We start from the raw sequence: 23,098 nt of genomic DNA on the forward strand, positions 1-23,098 counted from the left end.
GGAATGGAAAAGCATTAAAAGTTATGCTGTTCAGAAATATTTCTTATGCCATTGCCAATCCCCGGGGTGATCTGTTTAATGCTTTCCCTTCACCGCTTGAGAGACATAACCTTCTCCAAAAGTTGTACACAAATTGCTTCAAAGAGCAAAGTTTTTAAAAATCTAATTTCCTTATAAATCCTCCTGAACGTTCTTTACCTACTTGCCACTAATGCCATTTTTGCAAGGCTTGGGGGACAGAAACCTCATTTGGCAAATTAACTCCTTTTTGTTCACATTTCTAGGCATTTCTGCATAAAAATACATAAAGGAACCAGCTGGCAGCATCGCTAAGTATCAAATCCACTATTTTTTAATGCCGTCTTGATTCAGGTTTTCAAAGCAGTTTAAAGTCAACATCACTGGAAAGAGATACAAGAGCTCTCATCTCGCTGCATGAATCTCAAGCCTCCAGCCACCATCTGTAACTAATGGCCGAATTACAGCCGCCCTTCTCACTATAGGCACCTTTGCAAATGCAGGAAACACACACCACTTAACCCACTAACCTCTTTTCCTTGTTCCGGTCTCCGTTTCATGGCTTTTTTTTTTTTTTTTTTTTTTTTTGAGGGGGGTTATGGAAACAGTACCAGTACGGGATTTGTAAAAAAAAAGAAAAAAGGTTTCATTTAACTGTGTCTTTTTCTCATCACATTCAGGTAGAGAGAATCTCAGCAGTATGCAGACGGCGTGCAAAAGTCCCTCTAGATGATAGGCTGGAAAGGACCTTACCATGTGTCTGCAGAAGGCTGGCAAATCAGAGAGACTATAGGTACATAAGAGCCCGCTGCCTAGCAACCACATCCCGAGCTGGAGTTGACAGAATGATACGCAATGCTGTCATGAAGACAGTCAATTTGTGGGCTTCAAAAAAGGTCCTGCGCCTTCATCTCACAATTAAAACCTCTCCTTGTGCAATTACACGTATCTACTCTTGCCCACTCTGGAATTATTTTTATTTTATCCTTCAGAAGCAGGAGGAGAGCTTTTTCTGCCCCTGGGGTATTTCAGATGCTTCAAAAATCACAGCTAGCCAAGAAGCTGTCTAGACTCTCAATATGCTCCATTTCAAAATATGAGTCCTTCTCTCCCAAATAATTTTTTTTTTTAATTTCTCCTTTTATGTTTTCTCTACCAAGATGTTGTTGATTACAAGTCAGATAGAATTTAAAAACAATAAAACAAGCCCAGAAAGGAAGTTGCTTTTCTTCCAGCCAAACTGCAAAAAGTCACAGATTGAATAATTGCTCATAAAACAAAAAAACGACATGGAAATTCTCAGTTTCTGGGCAGTGTTGAGTATTAGAGGTTCATGTTGTTTTAAAGTAAAAAATTCAAATCCTTATGGAATCAATTATTTCCAGTTTCCAAAAGGTCAGATGTAAAACACATCACACTAACAAAAATTTTCTAAGACAGTGCTACCTACCAACAATTACCCGTTCATACTAAGATATTCTGAAAGAGCGTAAATGGCCTAAGCATTAGCCAGTTTCATTTGTTCCTCAGTAGTCAATAATCTAAACTTGAAGCTGTCGATCTGTTTGTATTCAGAGAGGAAATAACAGGATTGAATTCTGTGTCAAATCAAAGTGCTTAAAATTTAGTTTTGTGAAAAAACACCAAGGCAGATATAACTGTGAACACACAACTCTTTTTTTTTTCCTTGTTTTTCCCCATTTTCTTGAAACTCCTCTAAACACAACAATTTCCATTCCAATAAAGGTGGTTTTAGTGAAAGAGCCACATATGGTGACTAAAAAAAACCTACAAAGCATTTGGAAAAAAACCTAGTTTTTCTTTCCATCCACAAATGAACCATTCCATATTTAATTTCTGCTGTTAATCTTACAGGGCTGCTTTTGTCCAGCCTGAAGAGCTACCGAAAGGCTCAGGAACCTGAAAAAGCGATCTTCCGCCATATAGCAATCTCCCTTGTTGCCAGTCTGGCACAACGCCTTTGCATTGACCTCTACAGCTTCCTCTTCCAATGTACACCGCAGTCACATGGTCCCAGCACAGCTCCATGCCACAGCTAATCTTATACACGGCTCGGCTCCAACCTCAGCAAGCGGCTTCTCATCACTAACAGCTGCTAATCTGGGGGACGATTCAACTTTTCAGGTTTTTCCGTAACAACAAAAAAAAAAAAAAAAAAAAAGGAGGGAAAAAAGCGCCATAGCACAGCATCCATGTTGAAAGAAATCTAGAAACTACATCCCACTGCGTGCTCTGGTCACAGCTCTCTGCCTTCAGCGCTCTGGGCCAGAGCAGGTAACGTGGGTTACAGGAACACAATCCCAAGTAGGGCACGGGGAGACAATCTGACCAGTTACACCCTGAAAAAACAGGCGATGCAGAAGATGCCCCAACTTTAATTTTTTTCACAACTGCTACCACATCCAATCCCTGCATACTCCACTTTATCTCCTTGCACAGCCTCAGTTAGGGTTTTAAAACATGCAGCTGCTTGTAATCTGTTGTGGGGGAGCTTCCCTTCCCCACAAGGAAGGGAAGTTCAAGTTAATGTATCGTTATTTTGGAGGAAGGATTTGTGGTGTGGGGGAAAGGGGAAATTTCCCCAAAAAAATCTGGGGAAATTTGTTAAGAGAAATGATGCGAAGAAATATGGAGTAACCTGCAAACTCACAGGGAAGAACAAACACAGAGATCCCAAAAAAAAGAGAGGGAGATGATACAAATGAAGCTGAACCACTAAGCAAACACAGAGCACTGGGAACACAGAAACAACACAGAGACGCCGCTCCATAAGCCAGTGCAGATACCACACTCCCAGGCAAACCCACAATGCACTCGCCACGCATAGCTACAAACCCGCAAGCAAACAGAGAAACAAAGACAGCGACAGACACGCCGGGATGCGAATGCACACACGCGCAGGCACACACACACAGGCAGGGGAACGCAGAGGCGCAACGTACATGCACATGAACTCGGGGGAGACGCGCGAGCACACGCAGAGGCAGCATTACCCTGAGCTTAGCTCCTTTTCTCTCGCAATAGATACAGCGCACCATTCAGCTCTATTCCCTCTGGCATTGCAAGGGCTCCCCTGCCACTGAGCTCAGCCCATAAACCACTCCCAAACCCCAGCAGAGGCTTCTGTTTTTTGTTCGGGCCAATGAGAAAAGTATAGCTCACTCTTCCTTCCTCCCAGGAGCAGCGCCGGCTGGTTGAAATCCCTAAGCCTGAAACCGAATACCACAAACCCATGAGCCAACTGCAAGTGCCAAACCAGGGAAAAGGAGCAGGCCCTGCTCTGTGCGTTCGCTCGCTCGCTCTCCCCTCTCCCCCAGGCCGGAGAGGTGCTCCCAGGCGTCGGACGAGGGAGGCTGCGGCGGTCCCTGGCTGCATCCCGGCACCCCGGGGTCCCCTTCTCCCAGGCCTCGCCTCACAGCATCTGGAAGCGGGAGCTGGAGGAGAGAGAGCAGGAAACAATAGCTACCTTCGGGCGACTCCTCACGCTAACGGCCTGACCCGCACTGAGCAACACTCCCACACTGGGGCCCTGTAACCGAAAGCCACAAATTACGCCGCAAGACAAAAGAAACCATTGTCACCCGGGAGACACGGAGCCGGCCAGCCAGCCCGCCCGGCCCGTCTGCCGCCCCGCGCCGCCCCACCCCCGCCCGCCGCCCCGGCAGCCAGCGGACCCCCGCCGCGGGGCTCCCCGCAGGGAGGGACCGGCTTCTCCTCAGGGAAGAGCCCGGGCTTCTCCTCAGGGAGGGCCCCCGCAGCACCCACCTCCGGCCGCCGGGGCCGGCTCTGCCCATCGAGGGGCCCTGCGGAGCCCAGGCCAGGGTGGGATGCGTGCCCGTGGCCCTGCCGGGGACCTGCCTCCGCTGCCAGCCCCACAGCTTTCCCGCAGGCACAAACGCACCAGGCCCCGTTCCCCCCCTCAGGAGCGGGGCAGCCTGGCTGTGGTAACCAACGCTTCCAGGAAGAGAGTTCAGCACTTCCAGGCTGAAGCAAAAGCAAACCACCACCTATCAAGACCAAATAGTAACTAATGATTAAACACGGTGCGTGCACCAGGCACTTCAAAAGCACATGAAAGACCCGGTTCCTGCCCTGAGGGGGTTACGATCTGAGTCAGTCAGGCAAAAACAACACCTGAGATAAGAGAAAGCCTATTTTCTGTGATGCACCTCAGTCTGCACCAGAGATTTTGTGAAGCGACTGCAAATTACACCCACAGATAGCGCTGGGACCAAAGTAAGTGGCAACACTTTCCTCGTCCCAGCCTTGCCCCAGTCCCATCCAAGGTGAAACGCCAAGCTCCGGTGTGCACGGGGTGGGTTCACACCTGAGCATGTCACTGCCACAAGTGGGGACTTCACAGGGAACGTGTTGTTTATCTTCCAGCCATCAGATTTTGGCATGAACAGCCCACGTAGAGGATCAGCAGAATGGCACCCAGCTACCAGCTCAGGCTGCCTGCTGGGAAGGTTACCTTTGAACTGTAAGAATGAAGAGGCCTCTTTTTTTTTTTTTTTTTTTAAATTGGAAGCTTAAATTTCTGAGAAGGTGCCCGCCGCCACAAGGAAATGAACCAAGCTGCCAATTCACAGCGAGCTGGGCCCGTCTGCCCCTGGAACAGCATTTTGGTATCGGTGAGAACACAACTCGTTTCTCCATCCTTGTGACATGGCTGTTCAGCTCCAGGCTCACCACAAACCATTTTAAATACCAGTGCTTATTTCAGTTACACGTGTGATGCTCACTGCAAGTCCTCCAAGCTCTACACAAAGGAGAATTTGAGACTCACACACTGACTTGAAGACATGAGATTTTATTTACTTTGCTAGCTTAGAAAGTTTTAATGAGAACTTGTGCTTATTGGTCTAATTTTCTTGTACTTAATTATATTTATAGAGCAGTTTTGTATCAAAAGCAATTCACAAATGACATACAAAGCGCATATGAGTATCTCACATGCGTAAAACAGCGCCAGGTTGCGTTGCGGGACCTGCAAGCTCCCTCAATTCAAAGGGAAATCTCTGTCTCCAGAGGCACACCCTCAGCTTCTAATTAGACCACAGCTCAGCAGAGCATTTTAGCATCTGTTTAAATCCATCCCTACTTAGTAAAGGAATGAATAGAAAGGAATGGATGGCTGAGTAACAGCCTAGGAGAGGGAAAATAGGGCTGACTGAGTACATGGTAACAGAGCAGCATCCTTTTGTGAACAGGTAGATGTTTCACAGAAGATACCCCATCCTTAATTGAAGAGTAGCAGCGATATAAAGACCTATTATAGCAGTGCTTAGATATTTTAAGTAATAGGAAGAATTTTGAAGGCAAGAAGGGTGTTGTAGTGACTGAGGCTTTCATTTTCTTTTGTTCCATAGCACAAACTTTATCGAGTTGTTAGAAGTGCCTGTTACTATTTCTATAGCCATCATGTCCTGGCACACTTGCTATTTCACTGCCACTGCTTTGCAAATAATCTTGCAAGGCTACGAACACAAAACCTAATAAACAGAAAGGATAATAATTTCAGCGGGGCAATCTGTTTTGATAAATGAGAAATCAAATTAGTACATTTTTTTGGTTTGGTTCAGGCTCAGCTGTATCCAGATTGCTTCAGTCCTGGTTGAATTTAAACAAAGAACTAAATCTGAGCTTGTTTTGAGCTACCTGAAAATGGTTATGGTGCACCCTGATGAAAGGAAGCAGTTCTGAGCACAGTTCAGTTTCCTTTTGTCACAGTTTCCTACCCTTAGGATTTGCAGTACCACAGACATCTGAGGCAATACAAGAGGCTTCTGCCCCTAAAAGCTGATGTTACAACAGCACTGCCTTTTCCTCCCGCCCTGGCTCCTGGTTACACAGCATGCTGCCCTCCCTCAATCAGGGTCCTGTGTTTGTGAGGCCCTTTCCAGGAACTTGCACCCAGGGATGTGAAAGAAGGGAGGCAGGAGCAGGCTTCCTCGGTAGCGATGAGCTGCTCGCTCTGCTCACCTGGTGCCTCGTAGCCCTGCACCTTGCGTGAACTGCAGAAGAGGTTTGTCAATGATCCCACTGCTGTGTTTTTTTTTCCACGCTTCTGCACTGCCGTTCAGTTGGCGCAAGCATTTATGCAGCCATGTGGTGGTTTGGATGGCCTGAAAAGTAACCAATTTTTCTTCTTCATTTCCGAGTCGGTTTTCAGCCAGACCAGTCCCCAGTCCAGTTTACTCTGCAGCTGCACAATGGCATGTTCTAGCGATGAGGATGGGACAATGTGGGCATGGGACTGTTTTTTCAGGGGCAATGCCAACTTACATCAGTTTGAAGTTTGTCACACTACAATCTCAGCTAGCCATCCCCTTAATTTCTCCTGTTGTCTTACTGCTTAAGAGGTAGTACTTGGAAAGTTTTACATATTTTTGACATAAACCTTTTCCCCACTTAATTCAGTCCTCTAAGACTCCTATTAGGTAAGTAGTCATTTACTTACAGACAGAAAAACAACCTCATTACCCAGAATTTTTTTAAAAAGTTAATGGTGCAAGTCCAAGTGAAAGCCAGGGCGGTCTCCAGCGCGCGTAGTGCTCCTGGTAACCGAAGCAGCGCAGCAGATGGAGCGTTTTCTAACTTCACTCCCAGCACGGAACTTGACGTGCAGGAGCCAAGACACACACATTTGTGTCTGGTAATGCCATCTGTGTCTGCAAAACCGCAACGCTTTCGCTGGAGTGCTTTTTGTTTGTAGGGAACACGTTAATGGTGGGTATCACATACTGCAAACTCTTAGTATTATGAGAATGCTAAGAACAAGAATGAAATGAAACAATCCCATTTCTGAGCAACAAGAGTCATTAATAAAGCATATGAATATTGACGATTCGCATAAAAGAATGGACAGCATGAAACAAGTGACAGCACTGACATTTAGCTCCACAATTGAACACGATCTCTTTAATAAGGGCTTATACCCTCTGGGTACTCACAGCAATAGCTGGGACTAGTATCTATACAGGAAAGGGTCAATCTGAATTTCCAAAGATGGAGAAAGCTGATCTCGAGGCATTCCTATTTAAACTGGACAAGTTCATGGAAGAGAAGTCTCTTGAAAGGCACTAAGCACACAGAAACCACTTCCACCTCAGGCTAGACCCTGCCTGAACTGCAGACAGTGGAAGTTCAGAAGATAATTTTAAGGGGTGGCATCATTTTATACTCAGACTCTTCTTACACTCCTCCCAGGGCATCTGTGACAGCAGCCAACAGCAGACAGGTTACTGAGCACCACGGATCTTTGTTCTGATCCAGTACAACTTCTCTTGTGCTCTTAGACTATAAATGTTTGTTATTGCTTTTATCTTTGTTGCTTCTTCAGACTGATGAGGGGTTTGTGCCAACAGTGCTGTAAATCAGCTTTCTCTAGTCTTTATGCTAGATGATGCTCACTAGCAACATCCTCATCACTCCAGCTGCATCACCCTTGCCTTTAACTCTCATGCATGGTAACTCCTTTTCCCCACATCAAACTCTATTGTCACATTTCAAGCGCTTCGTCTTTCACTGTTTAGCTTCCCTCTACCTATCACATCTACTAGTTTATCAAGCTGTCAACCTCCACCTTCACTTTGGCAGTGACAGCAACCTCAATGGCTCTGTGTCTGCTTCTTCATCAGGCATCTCCTTCCTTTCTACCAGGCCATCCCCCACACATGGGAAAAGCTCCATGTCAAAATCTGTTGAATCGCTACTTCTCTAAAATCCCTCTTTGAAACCTACCATCTGGCATTTCATGATGCAAGTAGTGAACTGCAAGAATATACTCTGCTTTTTCTGCTAAATTCTGTTAGTCATGTTGCTACCTTATCTTTAAACCATCTCTGCCTTGTTTTGTTTACTTGCCTACATTTGTTTCAGCATCTGGAGTAGGCTTGCTCTAGGAAAGGGATCGTTTTCTTTACTTCTTACCTTGTACAATCCATGAATCCTGAAGCCCTGAATCATGATTCAGTTTCTTAGCTCTAGCAGATTATAAATAATGTTATTTAGTAGACTAACCACTTGGGAAGCAACTTGCCTGGGTTCTATTTTCTGCTCTTGCCACTGGCTTATTGTGTGACCTTAGGCAAGTCACTTAGGACGTTTTCAAATGCCTATGTGAAATTTAGCACTCCTATCCATATCTAGTTACCCTAACAAGCAGCTTACTCTTTTCAGAATGATGGAGTATCTTTAGCTTTCACTGAAATCAATGGTCCTCTGAGTATATCGTAGGACCAGGCTTCCTCATGATGCCTGCCACAGAGGCTCTTCTATCGTGGAGACCTTTACCTTCCAAAATGTTTTTTACAGAATGAGAGTAAATCCTGCATATCACTTTCTGACCGCACACTCCGTTGTATATGTTAGTACCAATCTATTTTAGACATTACGGTTTGGAAACAGTTCTGAGCGATTTGCAAAACGCTAGAGGTCAGTTCAACAGCAGAGCCTGGGGTGCCGCCAGCATTAGGTCTGGCCAATAGAAAATGCCTCTACAACAGAAACAGCAGTGAGGGGCTTCCAGGTTTATATGGTGTTCACCAGCCATACAGGTCAATAGCTATTATATCATTAACAGTAACAACTATTTCAGTTATACTAATTCCTATGAAACTTACAGTGCACATTTTCAGGCCCTCAAAGCAATTTCTTTTTCCAATCATCACATAAAAACAGCTTCAAGGAAGAGATTCAAACAGAAGAAACAGTGAGATGAGGTTATACTATCACAACTTGCCCAAAAACTAGAGCCAAGATAGGCAGAAGCAGAACAAACTGCTCTTGTATTCGGTCTCAAGCCTGCCCTGAGTGGATCCACTGAAACAAGAAACACAGCCTTTATAGTCAGTCCAATATTTAATCTTTCTGTTGAAAAAGTCAACAGAAAAGTGAACTGGCATGAAGGGCAGTGACAGAGTTTTTGGGGAAACACACACCTATTAAAAATGGACTTCAAGTTCATTTCACAAAACATCTCTCATCTAATAACTTTTCAGCCATTATGGGAAGGATCTGAACCCAGCCTACAGAAGTACCTTGAATATACTGTGTGAACTGTATGACATATCTGTATCCTAGAAGTTATTTCTTTGGGGAGCACTTTTGGAGAATTTACTATTTAAGGTCAGTCTGCCATTTTCAAAACAGAGTTGCTCAAAACTGAAAAATAAAAATGCACTTTTCAAAGGGGTTTGATTAAAGATTGTATTCAGCAAACCATAGATTATTCCTCAATTAAAAATATTTAGAGTAAAATGTGTTGAAAACATCTAAATATTAATATTTAGAACAGAATATTCCTCTCAAAGACTGTAACCACAGGCTTTAAGAACATGAAGTATCCATAAAGCTCTCAAATACAAAATTGTTCTCCTTAAAAGCTAGTACAGTCCATCAGTAGGTATTACACAGCTCAAGCAGGTCAGCCACACCAAAACCCCTCCCTGCTCACTGAAAAATAAATAAATCCTTATTTCCCCTCCTACCAGCTTTGGAGTTCAAAAGGAATTAATCAAAGAGGTCAAGAGTAGAGCTTTTTAAAGACTTAAACAAACTTACTTTTTCACTTTGGGGTATTTCATCTCTGAAATAGCATTGGTAGCATCCGTCTGTCTCTCCTTCAAATGCTGTGGCCACATATTATCCACCCAGTCGACTAAGTCCACCTGAAAGCCCCACCAAAATCAATTGTTAGTTACTGAACACACGGTAGCATATACTCCTGTTAGCTAAAACTCTAACAATGACAGCAGCAGACCGGCAGATGCTCACAAACAGCAAGAACCTTGCTGTTCATCAAAAGTCCTACAGACCCAACTTGTAAAGCACAGCACTTCATCACCACAACTCAGCCCTTCACAACCCACAGTAAGGAGAGTTCTGCAGTCAATTTAACCGGGTGCAAATTCTGACCTATGGGCACCTGTGAGCACCTTCTCTTGCAGCATCACCTGCTGTCTGTCTTCAAATGCATTTTTGTAGCCAATAGCCTAGAAATTGCATTTATTAACATTAAAATACAAACATAAAAGAGATTATACTGTTCAAATAACTTACATTTCAAGGAACATTAACACCATCGTTCTGGCCAAATTCTCATCTGAGTAATCACATTATCGCCTACTGTGCATTTCCTTCATCATTCTACTTGAGTATAAATTCACCAAACTTCTTGTCCAAAAGCCAAACTTTTAGGAAGCGTGGGCAGGAGAAAATAGCAAAAGCTGAGCAATTGGAAACATACTGCCAGCAAGGTGAGGAAGAGATAGAAACCGAGGATTGTTCAGGGATACTGAAACACAGCTCCTGCGCTGGGTGCCAGAGCACAAACTGCAATCTGTCCATCACAGCCACAGCAAGGACAAGCCTGTGACTCACTCTTTGGTCTGTTTTATGATGGAGCCTGTGTGAGATATCCAGAACACTCCCTTCTGGTTATGCAAGTGGATCACACGTGCCAGGTCTCAAAACAGAGGAAAACACCAGTCAACTTGGGAAGTCCAACAAAGCAGGCTGTAGTGCTGCGTTTGGCCACAGTGGGGCTGTAAATCCCGACCCAGCTCAAAAAATCGTGATGTGTGAATGAACCTCCATTCATGGGTCAATAAGGACCGCAAGACCTATCCTAGGCATTGCTGACAAAGCTGTCCTCTGTGTGCAGCAAGAACAGAGAAGTCCAATTCAGTCACGGTTAGCACCCCACTTTGCCTCCTGACTGCTAAATCTTTTTAAAGGCCCACCCAAGAATGTTATTCGTATGAGTCAACTCAACTGTTTGTATCCCCAGAGGATTTTCATAATAGGGCAATTAGTACATGAAATTCTTGCAGATTGGGGCTGACCCCATCTATTTCTCCATCTGCACCAGGTACTGTTGATAACACACAGACAGTACTTTGAGAAGATGCAAAGGGAGATAATACAGGCAGTAGAAATAGTACCAATTCCATGAATATCACCGTTCTATGTGAAAACAAAATGGATGGTTACTGCCCTGATTCTGAAAAAAATTCCCACATCCTGATACTGCAACCTACAGTCTTTACATAACAGGGAACATGAATCAAGTATTTGTGCCTTACATGGGCTCAAAGAGCTCTGCAGAATTCAAGGGATCCACTTATACAAACATAGTATTCAACTAGTAACTGACTTTATGTACTGGACTTTCTCTGAGCCCCCAGCACCTTCTCTTCTATTCCCAAGCACCTAATGGGAATGCAAATCTCTCTTTCAGTGAGATCTAAATATCCCTGGTTTTACAAACGATTGAGCACTCAGGCCATATTAAACAGATATGAAGTATTCATTACATGTGGTAACAGGTACCTAATTGCATTTTTCAGTCCTGAGCACCCAGGAAATTTGCACAGATGTTTTAAAAGCTCACCAAGCATGATGTGCTTGGGAAAACCGGGATCAACTGAACACCAGAAACTCCCCAGAGCACTTCCAAACTGCCCACTAGTGTCTGAATGACAGCAAAAACCTACACAAACTTCTAAATATGTGCTTAATATTCAATTTGTGATATGTGCATAACAGAACACAAAAGCCTACTTCTACAAATCAGCAATTAGAGCTGCCATCTATTTTTGACCTGTTCAGGCATTAAGTGTGGTGTTTATATTGTCTGCATAGGCAAGAGATGTCCCCAGCGAAAAAAACTACTGGTATAACTAGAATAGCATGTAGAAATGAGAAGGAGAAAAGTGTCTGAAAACAAAACATCATAGAGCTATAGTTTCACACCCAGCAGTGCCTTGAGCATCCAGTGCCATGAGCAGATTCAGAGGGAACAAGCAGCACACACGTTCTGCTTTGAGAAGTCCCGTTGTTCCCTGATCAACCAGGACCAATGCCCAAAGTCTCTGCCTAGTCCTGAGGAGACACTCTGAAACCTCCAATGCCATTTCCTCCATCCCTGTGTATTACTGAATTGATGCTCTAATCCTCACCCACACATGGCTACATTTTAGTGACAAATGAAATCATCCTTATTAACAAGGTCACAGTTTCACTGCCAGTGACTCCATTGGGAAATGAAATCACAAGATTTTTTACCTTTAAAAAACGTGTACAAATCTACCCCCTTCCTCTGACACTGCCAATTCTGACATAGCAGTAATTATGCTGATTTAATTATGTATAAATTTCTACATTTAATACATGTGTTGTCAACTTTTTTGCTTTGGAGCCCCCTGAACATTTTTTCGTTAAGAGGAGGGTTCATATATAAGGAATTTAAGCTTCCTGATAATAGCTTTAAATTTCCTCCTCCTTAGAGGAGGAAAAACAATAGACAGCTGTTTAATTTTGGATGGAATTTCCCCTAAATACCTTGAGAGAAACTGGGTATCTGTGCAAATTGCATGATTAAGAGCTCATCAGGTACCTAATTCCTGTAAATTAAGTTCCACTGTCAGGGAGACCAGCTTTCTACTCGCATGAAAACAAGATCCTAACACTAAATGGACAGGAGTTACAGGTACTTCACATCACCTCGTTTAAACTCCATGTTTTATTTCTTACAAAGCAATCGATCAGCTTGTATTGGGTCTGGCTGAGATGGAGTTAATTTTCCCCCTGGCAGCCCTCATAGTGCTGTGCTTTGTATTGGTAGCTAGAAAGGCGCTGGTAACACACCAGTGTTTTGGCTACTGCTGAGCAGTGCTTGCACAGCATCAAGGCTGTCTCTCCAACATTTCCCCCCCTCACCAGTAGGCTGGGGGTGGGCAAGATCTTGGGAGGGGAGATAGCCAGGACAGCTGACCCAAACTGACCAAAAGGGATATTCCATACTATATGATGTCTGCTCAGCAATAAAAGCTAAGAGAAAGGAGGAGAAAGTGGGGGCATTCGTTATTTATGACGTTTGTCTTCCGGAGCAATCACTACGCATACTGAAGCCCTGCTTCCCGGGAAGTGGCTGGACGTCGCCGGCTGATGGGATGTAGAGAATAAATCTTTTGTTTTCCTTTGCTTCCATGCATGGCCTTTGCTTTTGCTTTATTAAACTGCCTTTATCTTGACCCACAAGTTTTGTTGGGTTTTTTATTTTTCCCTGTCTTATTTCCCCCCCGGCTCTGTCCTGCTGAGGAGGGGAGTGATAGAGCGGCTTGGTGGCACCTGGTGTCCAGCCAAGGTCAACCCGCCACAGTCCTTTTTGGTGCCCAGTGTGGGGCATGAAGAATTTGAGATAAGGATAGTAACTGGGAGAGGTAACAGGCAAACATGGTAACATGGACTGAACACAGCGGGAGAGTGAAAAGTGGAATGATCGTGGAGAATTTCTGTTGTTGTAATTGTGGTAAAGGGACAAGGGCTGGAGTGTGTGTAAATTGTCCACTTTCGTTTGGTGTTGTGATGATGTTATTTTGATTTTGGTGTGGGGAATGTCTTTTTGTTGATGTGAGTGAAGATCGTGATGAATGTGGATTTTAATGATAATTCTTAAATATGTGATTCACAGAGGTGAGGGGTAGAATGTATTGTGTTTGTGTGGCAAGGTTTTGGTAGTGGGGGGGCTACAGGGGTGGCTTCTGTGAGAAGCTGCTAGAAGCTTCCCCCATGTCCAGTAGAGCCAGTGCCAGCCAGCTCCAAGAAGGACCCGCCGCTGGCCAAGGCCGAGCCCGTCAGTGATGGTGGTAGCGCCTCTGGGATAACATATTTAAGAAGAGGAAAAAAAAACCAAACTGTGCCAACGGCAGCGGAAGAGAGGAGTGAGAATATGTAAGAGACAGCTCTGCAGACACCGAGGTCAGTGAAGAAGGAGGGGAAGGAGGTGCTCCAGGCACAGAGCAGAGATTCCCCTGCAGCCCGTGGTGAAGACCATGGCAGGCTGACCCCTGCAGCCCATGGAGGTCCATGGTGGAGCAGATATCCATCTGCAGCCCGTGGAGGACCCCATGCCAGAGCAGGTGGATGCCCGAAGGAGGCTGTGACCCTGTGGGAACCCTGTGCTGGAGCAGGCTCCTGGCAGGACCCATGGAGAGAGGAGCCCACGCTGGAGCAGGTTTGCTGGCAGGACTTGTGACCCTGTGGGGGACACACGCTGGAGCAGTCTGTTCCTGAAGGACTGCACCCCATGCAAGGGACCCGCGCTGGAGCAGTTCATAAAGAACTGTAGTCCATGGGAAGGACTCACGTTGGAGAATTTAGTGGAGGACTGTCTCCTGTGGGAGAGACCCCATGCTGGAGCAGGGGAAGAGCGTGAGGAGTCCTCCTCCTGAGGAAGAAGGAGCAGCAGAAACAACGTGTGATGAACTGCAAGCCCCATTCCCCATCCCCCTGCACTGCGTGGGGGGAGGAGGTAGAGAATTTGGGAGTGAAGTTGAGCCTGGGAAGAGGGGAGGGGTGGGGGGAAAGTGTTTTTAAGATTTGGTTTTATTTCTCATTATCCTACTCTGATTTGGTTGGTAATAAATTAAACTAATTTCCCCAAGTCAAGTCTGTTTTGCCCGTGACGGTACTTGGTGAGCGATCTCCCTGTCCTTATCTCAACCCACGAGCCTTTCATTGTATTTTCTCTCCCCTGTTCTGCTGAGGAGCAGAGTGATAGAGCGGCTTTGGTGGGCACCTGGCACCCAACCAGGGTCAACCTGCCACAAAGCTGAAAATAAACACCATCACCACAGCATCCCTTACCACATTGGGGCGCTTGACAATGTTCTCCAGCTTCGTGTGACTGAACTCCAGGCTGATGACATTGTAGAGCTTTTCACGCTGGGCCTCTGGTGTTTCATAGTATCTCACAAATTGAGACATGCTCATTTCAACGCCTTTCTGCGTGTTCACATCCATCACATCCACTATCCGTCGGCTTCCTGCAAACATGCAGAGACACTCTCAAAGCATTTACCTTTGCTTTATTTATATATGTATATACATAAAAATATATATATTATTATATATATGTATAAATTCTCAACAACTGCAGGGAAACTGTTATTACAGGATGAGAGACCAGCATCAGTCTCTCTACAGGTCCTGAGCAGCTCCAACAGTGAGCAGGGAACTATCTTGGAAATGGACTTTGTGCCCAGTATGACACTGAACAAGTCATTTGGCGTCTCTCTGCTTCATAGAGATGGAGAGTTTCCTCCTTTACATGAATTGACATGAACAGAAGTACATTAAAAGCTATGAAAAAGCAATATAATATGGTAGCAGGGGGCATGCAAGACAAATAGCTCTCCAAATCATACTCTGCAATTTTCTAAACATCCATATGCGTCTCAAGATGCTTTTACTCATGTACAAAAATTATCCATAAAGACCAAACTGGCTTGCATCACCGGATGCTATAAACTGCTTAACACCTTATACAGATTGCTGAGCATTCTCAATTCCAGTCATCGTCAGTAGAGATGAAAGCACTAAATGCCATAGAAGAGTGAGACCCCACTTTGGATCTCAACAAAAACTACAGGACATACTTTCAGCTTCTCGAGTGGCAGACATACAAGTCTCATTAGCACCAGAACGTTGAACAGCAGTTTTAGTCAAGCCTTCAGCTTTACACAGATTAATCCACAATCTTCTCTTTGGCCAACTGGAAGGTTTCACCTCTCCCAGCAATTTCATCATCCTAATTAGCAGTTCATTTGTGTGTGAGCGAATGGGAGCCCATGAGAGACATGCCTCATTTCCAGGACAGAAGGATTCCAGCAAACAAACTCGCAACGCTTCCAAAAAATCACTTCAAAACCATTTTCACTGCCGAAGAAATAACTCGAAATAAATTGCATTAAAACAAAATGGAGGGCCGATATATGCCATCAGAGGGAATTATTAATAATTACAGCACCTGGCCTATTGTGTGCTTGGGAGCAGTATTTCAGCAAGAATGATAGTTTGGATTGCATCACTCCAGTAAAAACATCCTTAGCCACTGATAGCAATGACAGTGACAGATGTGATAATCATTCTGGAAAGGAACTCAAGACCATAAAGCTTTGTAATCAAAACGAAAAATTTATACAGTGTAAATCTGGAATAGCCCCACTGGCCCGTCAGTCAAACTCTTCACTACAAGGCCGGTGAACAGGATTTCATCCTTAGTCTGAGCTCAGGACTGTACGTAGTGTTGCCACCTTGAGGCAGGATGGGGAGAAAGTTTAGTTACATGTGAAAAAGCACGAGTCCTTAAATTTGGTATTTGCATCTTTGAAACAACATACATAAAACCTAGTTTTGGGTTGGGGTTTTTTGTTGTTTTTTTAACTGTTAACTTTATTATCTGGGGGGGAATAGTCTTTTTTCAACTCAATAGGTTAGCAACTGGGGTGAAGTCCTGTTAAACAGCCCCTGAATAAAAGCCAGCCTGATTTCTGGCTTCCAGTGCCTGGGGATTAAAGCAGTGGCTACAGCCCAGAGGGGTTAAGTACACAGATACTGAAAAATTGTATTTGAAGGACTGTGTGCCAAAGTCTAGGATCTGCCATATTATAGTCTAGGTTTATCTCAGCTTTGCTGGAAGCGACCTTGTACAGCCTCTCAATTATCCTTTCTGAAAGAAAAATCAGCAGTTACCTGATGAATTAAAAGTATGAGGCCTAGTTCAATAGCAGGTTTGTTAAATGTACACGATTATCAATTACGGGCAGAAGAGCTAAGATTTGAATTGATAGTCTCTTGACTTCCAAATTAGAGAGTAATTTGAGGGGATGTTTTTCTCTTAAACCACAGTACTATCAAACAAGCCCGTACATAATGATTCCTGGAGTACCGCTCGCAAAATTTGAGACGTATAATTACAGGTTAACAGCCTCGTGCTCGCTGCCCACTTCCTAGCGGTTCTGGCTTACTGCCAACTTCATCTATTCTTTTCTGAAAAGATTCAGTTCTTTCTTCTATTTCCTGCCCCTAGAAGAAGGTTAAAAAATATCATCCCGAAGGGAAGACAGGTAAAGAACAAGGGAAAGAAGCACACTGAGGCTCCAAAAAGCGGTGACGGGCTGAGAGATCTCAGGTCAGGCTGGATTTCTGAACATCTTCAACATGCATTTTACTTGATGTACCATTTCTGTTAACTACTTCCTAGATATCCTCTTGCCACACTCTCACCCTGCCCTCTAAGAAGGGATCCCACTCAATTAAGCCCAATGCAGCGCACCAAGTCCTAGAAGGATCTCAGCGACCCTGGAAGCCTCTTGCCCTCGTACGGACCATATGCCTCCCTTCAGCCCAGCACATGGATTAACATATACCTGGATCCCTAGCTGGCAAAGCGCATCTCTTACTGCTGACATGGGAAGCTTCAGTGCACCATGCATCACCTCATCCTTGACTTCCCAGGATTTTTTTCCAATATAACTCTTGACCGGAGAACGCCTGGACAGTGCAGGATTAAGAGGCGTTGTTTCCTCTCCTGCAGCAGATGTGACTCAGAGGCAAAGTGGTGATGCTAGGGTTCACTGGAGGGCATTTTACAGCCTAAAGAAGAAATGTCTTCCTCCTCTACTGCTGCTTACTCATCAAGCACAAGTGAATCCCCAAAGGATCACAAAAACAGTAACTAAGAAACAAGCTAGCACCATCTTTGACAAGAGGAACAGACAAAAGCAAGAAGGAGAGGGAAGAATCAGTTGCAGAGATGTAAGCTGGAAAATCAAATCAATTGGGAAGCGCTACTTTAGAACTACGCTTCATTTGAAAGCTTAAAAAAAAAAAAATCAAGTTACTCCAGCCCACATATTAGTAAAATCCGCAGTAAAATTAAGGGGGGGTAATAGCATATATAATATCTGTTCCCTTCATTTAGAGGCCTAGTGACCGAGATGCTGTAAAGGTTTTAACAGATTAAATCCTACAACATTGCTGTATGCTGCAATATCATTATTTTTTTTACATAGAAACGAATACCTGGAGGAAAAATGACTTGTGCAGAGTCCCTGCCTCCCACTGCCCACCCTGTACAAGTTGGTTTGGTACAGAGATTTGCTCCTCGCTGTTCTGGGCTTCTCGGCAAAAATATTTTGAGAGCAACAGGGAGGCAAATCTTGTCCTCTAGTCAGAAAGAGAACTGCACTCCATGAATGCAAGTTACACAGGCACCTTGCCTGCATCAGCAAACGCTTTCACAAATCATAGCTTCACCAAGTCCACCCCAGAGACAGACTTCAGGAGTGACGTGCTCCAGCTCTGAAGTCATTCAGCAAAGCTCTCATCGATCTCCCCTGCAGCATTTGCGCCCACACTTTGCTTCGTGTATAGAACATTGTAATGATCTGCCAAAGAGGGAACAGTGAATGGGAAATTCTGGGACTATAATAATCTCCAACAGTTGCCGCTTCCCATTTCTCAAAAGGTGAAGCACTGCCTTCCCCTGCCTTGACCTGAAACAGCTTCAGACTTGCATTATCCAGGCTACCAGACACCAGTCTTCAAAATAGTCCATCCTTTCCCCTGACGCGGATTTAGCATTGATATTAGGAGCAGTGGAAGCGAGAGGTGGTCCATAAGCAAACATGAACCACACAGTAGAATACAAGAAATGCACAGAAAGTGTGAATCAGGTGTGAAAATTACACCAGTGTTTTCTAGGCTGCTGTCTCTTCCCCACGGCACCACTGGCAGGAGAAGGTACAACTCTCCCACCGCACAGGAAAGACGAAATGTCCTTTCTGTAAGAATGATTATCAAGCCTGTCCATTAGGAGGATAAAGCTACCTTGGGGAACTATTTTAACCCTTTGTGACTGAAGTAAGATCTGAGCCCAAGGTACAGTATGGTGTCTACAACCAGAAGCCAACCTCAAATGCAGAGGGATAGGCCTGCTGGTCCTTTCTAATCTTTATGCTTCTTACTGGGAAAAAAATCCTTGGTTTGTAAAGCAGGATTTTTGGCAGAGCCTTAGGAAATCTGCTAGCTTTACTAGCAGGTTAATTGTACCTAAAGACTGAGGCTTTGACTTGCATCCCGGTTAATCCCGCTGGAGCTCCCGGAGCTGGAAAGCACGTATTCTTCTGCTACCCAGAGGAGACTATTCTGATATTCCATACTAACTGGGAGGGACAAGAATCAGAGCAGAAAGTCCTTGCTCAAGTGGAGCTGTTCACGACATTCCCTGCATTTCAGACCCAGGGTAAGAACAACTTAAGTTAAGAGCGACACATTCCCTGCATTTCAGACCCAGGGTAAGAACAACTTAAGTTAAGAGCGACACGTACCAATACCATTGCTCCCAGATCCACCAGAGGGCACAGAAGAACAAAGGGAAACAAGAGTCCAGCTCGGACACTTGCACACATCTCTCCCACATGTCTCCCAGTTGGTTTTCTCACGCAGGATTTTCCCCAGCACAGCCTGGTCCACCATGAAACAAGTATCCCCAAGCCATCCAGCTCCCCCCTTGCAGTGCTCTCTGCCTTTCCTCTTTACATCCCCTTGCCCAGGTGTCTGCCCCCCCAGCTCCCCAGCACATGCCAAGCTGGCTGCAGAGCGGGAGCCTTTTCAGTGGGGTTAAATTATTTCCTTCTTATGGAGATGTAAAGCTAGAAGTACCTGACATGTACCTTCCCCCTCCTTCCCCTCTTCGGTGTCTGCAGCTTTATCATTTGGTATAAAACTGCCAAATTGCAATAACCCATGTTATTAGTTTCTTTCATGCCACAAAAGGTAAGGTATTTAGAGCATGTCCACAGGAAGAGCTTAAGCCAGCAAAAAGTCTTAAGCCTTAATGCTACAGGACTAGACTAAAGAAAGAGGCTCAGGGCAAATAATGTGTTTTAGTGGCATTATATAGAATCAATTAGTATCCTTACCTCTACCCAAAACATAAACTCTAATTTTCAGTGATTCTTTGAAACTTCAGTCAGTGAAAACCACATGGAAAAAAAATTTCCATATACAAAGAAAAATTTTACTTTTAATTTTTATACAGTATCCAAATGCATTAAACTATAGTACAAGCATAATCCAGGTAGCTAAAAAGACAGAGCTAGCACACAAAGAACAATTACAGAAAGGAAAATAATACAAGTTCTAAGGAAAGTGGGAAGGGATATAACTTTGTTGAAAATCTTATGTTGTATTTATCTATCAAATCTATTTTAAGACCATTGATCGTTTCCTAAAATGTCTCAACATAAAACATATTTAACAGTAACAGATAAAATATAGGAAAAATGTTATAAAAACTAAGTAATTTCATGTTAATAGCATTTTATAGTATCATTGTATTCTACACTATCAAGAGCATATTTGCATACTAAGAATCCTACAGAAATTAAATTATTTCGTTAAGTGACATGTTAATCTGGCAATAGCAGAGTTCTTTATTTTCCAAAAGACGAGTACAAAGGAGCATTGATTGGATCAGTGCAATCTATTCTCCTTTTATTTTTAGGAAAGCTGCCTCTGACGCAGGACCACACCCCAACAAGGAAAGGACAATTTAGGTTTTTATGGCCCTATTTACATCGTAAATTCCAAGCTATACTTTCTTGTGATATGCTCCACCAGTAATATTAATGGTGGGAAGAAGAGCGTAGCTGTGCCCTGTGCATCTGGCAACATGTGCCAAAGCCCAGCCTGCAACTCAGCATCCAGCTTGGAGGGATGGAGCACACCTCTCCATCAAAGAGAGGTTTTGGGAGATGGCTGAGATGATTCAAAAGCTCCCTGCTCCTCAAAGGTCTCACCTCTCCTGTCCTGGCTGTGCATCCCTGACCTTCTCTCACGTTGACCCTGGCACTCCTCCGACTTTGGGGCAAGCAAATGGAGATTACTAAGATATCAAGAAAATATTTTCCTTTTTCTGATTTTCTAGTTTTCTGCTGATAGCGTGAACTGGATCAGCTCACTAAGGGGTTAGACATGCACCAAAGCTGGACCGGGAGAAGGACCTCAGGATCAAAAGCCAGCATGGCACAAGCAGGGGTGAAACAGCCAGAACTGGGAGGGAAAGACTGCCTCTTCCCTTAGATCGTCTTTTCTGCCTCCTGAAATCTCATCATCAGCGCATAATGAGAAACATTATAGCTTTAATTCCCCGATACTTGGCAATTAGGAAATGGAAGAAAACCTTCAACTACCATTCATGTTACCAATTAACATGTGAATTATATCAGCAATCCTGCAGCTCTCCTTTGGTCTAGATTGGTATTTAAAGGTGTCCCGTCAAAGGGTTGGCAATACCACCACACATCTAGTATCCATGCATTAATGAGGACATCTCAAGATATATATAGCTGTGATTATATTAGACTTCCACAACATGCTGATATTAATATATATTTTTAGGTAAAGGCATAGCTACGCTTGAAAGGTCATTTTGGACTAAGTTAAATTATGACACTAAAGCATAAAAACTACCATGAAATATTCAGGATTTGGGGTGCTATTCCTCCAGAATAAGACAGCTCTCTTCTAGTTTGGATGAGCTAAAGCAGAGGATGCTTATTGCAGAAGAACAGTGTGACTACGGGGAGTTATTCTAAAATAGCTATTCTGGTTAATTTTCCCATGTGGACAACTCATTTTTAAATCCACTTGGAGACAGAGGCTTTGAGACAACCATGACCACATCAACACAGCAGTTCAATTTCACTTCCATGTTTTGACATCATGGAAATACATTCTTTTGAGAGTTTTAATTTTTATAACATTCATTCAAAGCGGATTTACTGTTGTTTATATCAGGACATGAACATAACTGTTTTTAGCAAAACTGTCCCAGTTTAACTAATATTTTTTTAAAGAGTTTGACTGTGTTAGGCAAAGGACAAACTTAAAGAGAGCTCAAACAGGAAGCTCAGCTCTAAAAATAGAAATGGTTCTACTTCCAAAATGGCAAGTCAGCGGACATGCTAAACATAGGCAAGCGAGTGTTGTAATATTTCATTTTTATTTCTAAGAGCCAAAAAAAGGCATAAAGAGGGAGCATCAAATACCTTCTTTTTATTTTATTGCACAGAAGACCCTAAGCATGGATCAAGGCTCACTCATCAGGCACTCTTCTGATGCACAGCTCCCCAGTGGAAACTCATGACAGAGGTAGAAGGCTACATCCATCATGTTTTAGCCCAGCATCAGTTAGTCCTGAGAGCTAAACCAGCATTAAAAAAATAATAATTTTAAAATATATATATATATTCCTCCCTCTCTCTGCAAGGGAGGAAGACAGTGAGAGTTTTCTGCCAGTTCAACTTTCTGAACCACCTCACTGCAAGAAAGAGCAAAGCCAGTGCCAGCACACAGGAAGGGGATAGGAGAGCAATGCCAGAAGTGGGGAGAGAAGGAAGAGAATGAGCAGGACACCAATTTAGACTTGCTTAATTGGTATGGCAAAAACCCAAGTTGTTAGATGCAGTGGGTAGCACAAAGAATAGAGACACTATACCAGGGCACATAATAGGCAGCAATAGCGAAAGCTAGATGCCAGTTTAGACGACAAAAAGATGGTCTGGCACCAGAGCACGGTACTGGAATTAGAGGGACAAGTTTCTATTTCCAGTCTATCAGGAACACTGGGTAGGTTTTAACCTCCCTCTGCCCCAGGTCCTGGTTTCATGATACAAACTGTTCACCAGTACTCAAGAAACTGATGAGGCTTAAATAATTTTTTTAAGCGGGGTCAGCTCCCTGCCTGCGTCACAGCACACTTCCACAAACATCAGGGTAAGGGATGTGCATCGAGCACCAGCACCGGCGGCTGCTGTAGGAAATCATACAGTGACACCAAACCATAGCCCCAACGTCCCCTTCTGATATTACAGACTAGAGCTTTTCTTAAACAATAAGCTATTTAAGAGGCACAAAGCCAGTGCATGTTGAATGAAGCAATGTCCTCTGAAAGTCTGCAATATGCCACTTTAATATAGAGAGATTTCCACTTTATACGTGCACTGCTCCACCTTAATATCAGTGGATGCCAAAGTCCCAAAGGGTTGCTTCAGAGCTGCTACAAACTGCTTCAGTTTTCAACAAATTAGGTAGAGTCCTCAGACTGTAGAAAAATCACTAATGTAACCTTCACTTGAAAAAAATCCATTCAGAAACTCTGAAGTCTAGTTTCTAATTTTAATTCTGCCCAGGAGAGGACACA

The 23,098-nt window shown here is 43.9% G+C and overlaps 1 protein-coding gene across 13 annotated transcripts in view; it reads right to left on the reverse strand.

The window, feature by feature from the left end:
• KDM2B (lysine demethylase 2B) overlaps nucleotides 1–23,098 on the reverse strand; it is a 129,993-nt gene that overhangs the window by 78,462 nt on the left and 28,433 nt on the right. For 9 of the 13 annotated variants that reach the window (XM_076353068.1, XM_076353067.1, XM_076353072.1 and 6 more), the window contains 2 exons: nucleotides 14,695–14,873; nucleotides 9,607–9,713 (listed from right to left, as the gene is read on the reverse strand). In XM_076353068.1, coding sequence (XP_076209183.1) covers nucleotides 9,607–9,713; nucleotides 14,695–14,873 — 286 coding nt within the window. Of the gene's footprint in view, nucleotides 1–548; nucleotides 2,108–3,032; nucleotides 3,108–3,505; nucleotides 3,566–9,606; nucleotides 9,714–10,104; nucleotides 10,146–14,694; nucleotides 14,874–23,098 lie in introns of those variants that run through there. The other 4 variants (XM_076353074.1, XM_076353079.1, XM_076353077.1 and 1 more) reach the window with 4 other exon arrangements.

This window comes from Aptenodytes patagonicus, chromosome 15 (genome assembly GCF_965638725.1).
Source record: "Aptenodytes patagonicus chromosome 15, bAptPat1.pri.cur, whole genome shotgun sequence".
In the NCBI taxonomy this organism is placed as follows: domain Eukaryota; kingdom Metazoa; phylum Chordata; class Aves; order Sphenisciformes; family Spheniscidae; genus Aptenodytes; species Aptenodytes patagonicus.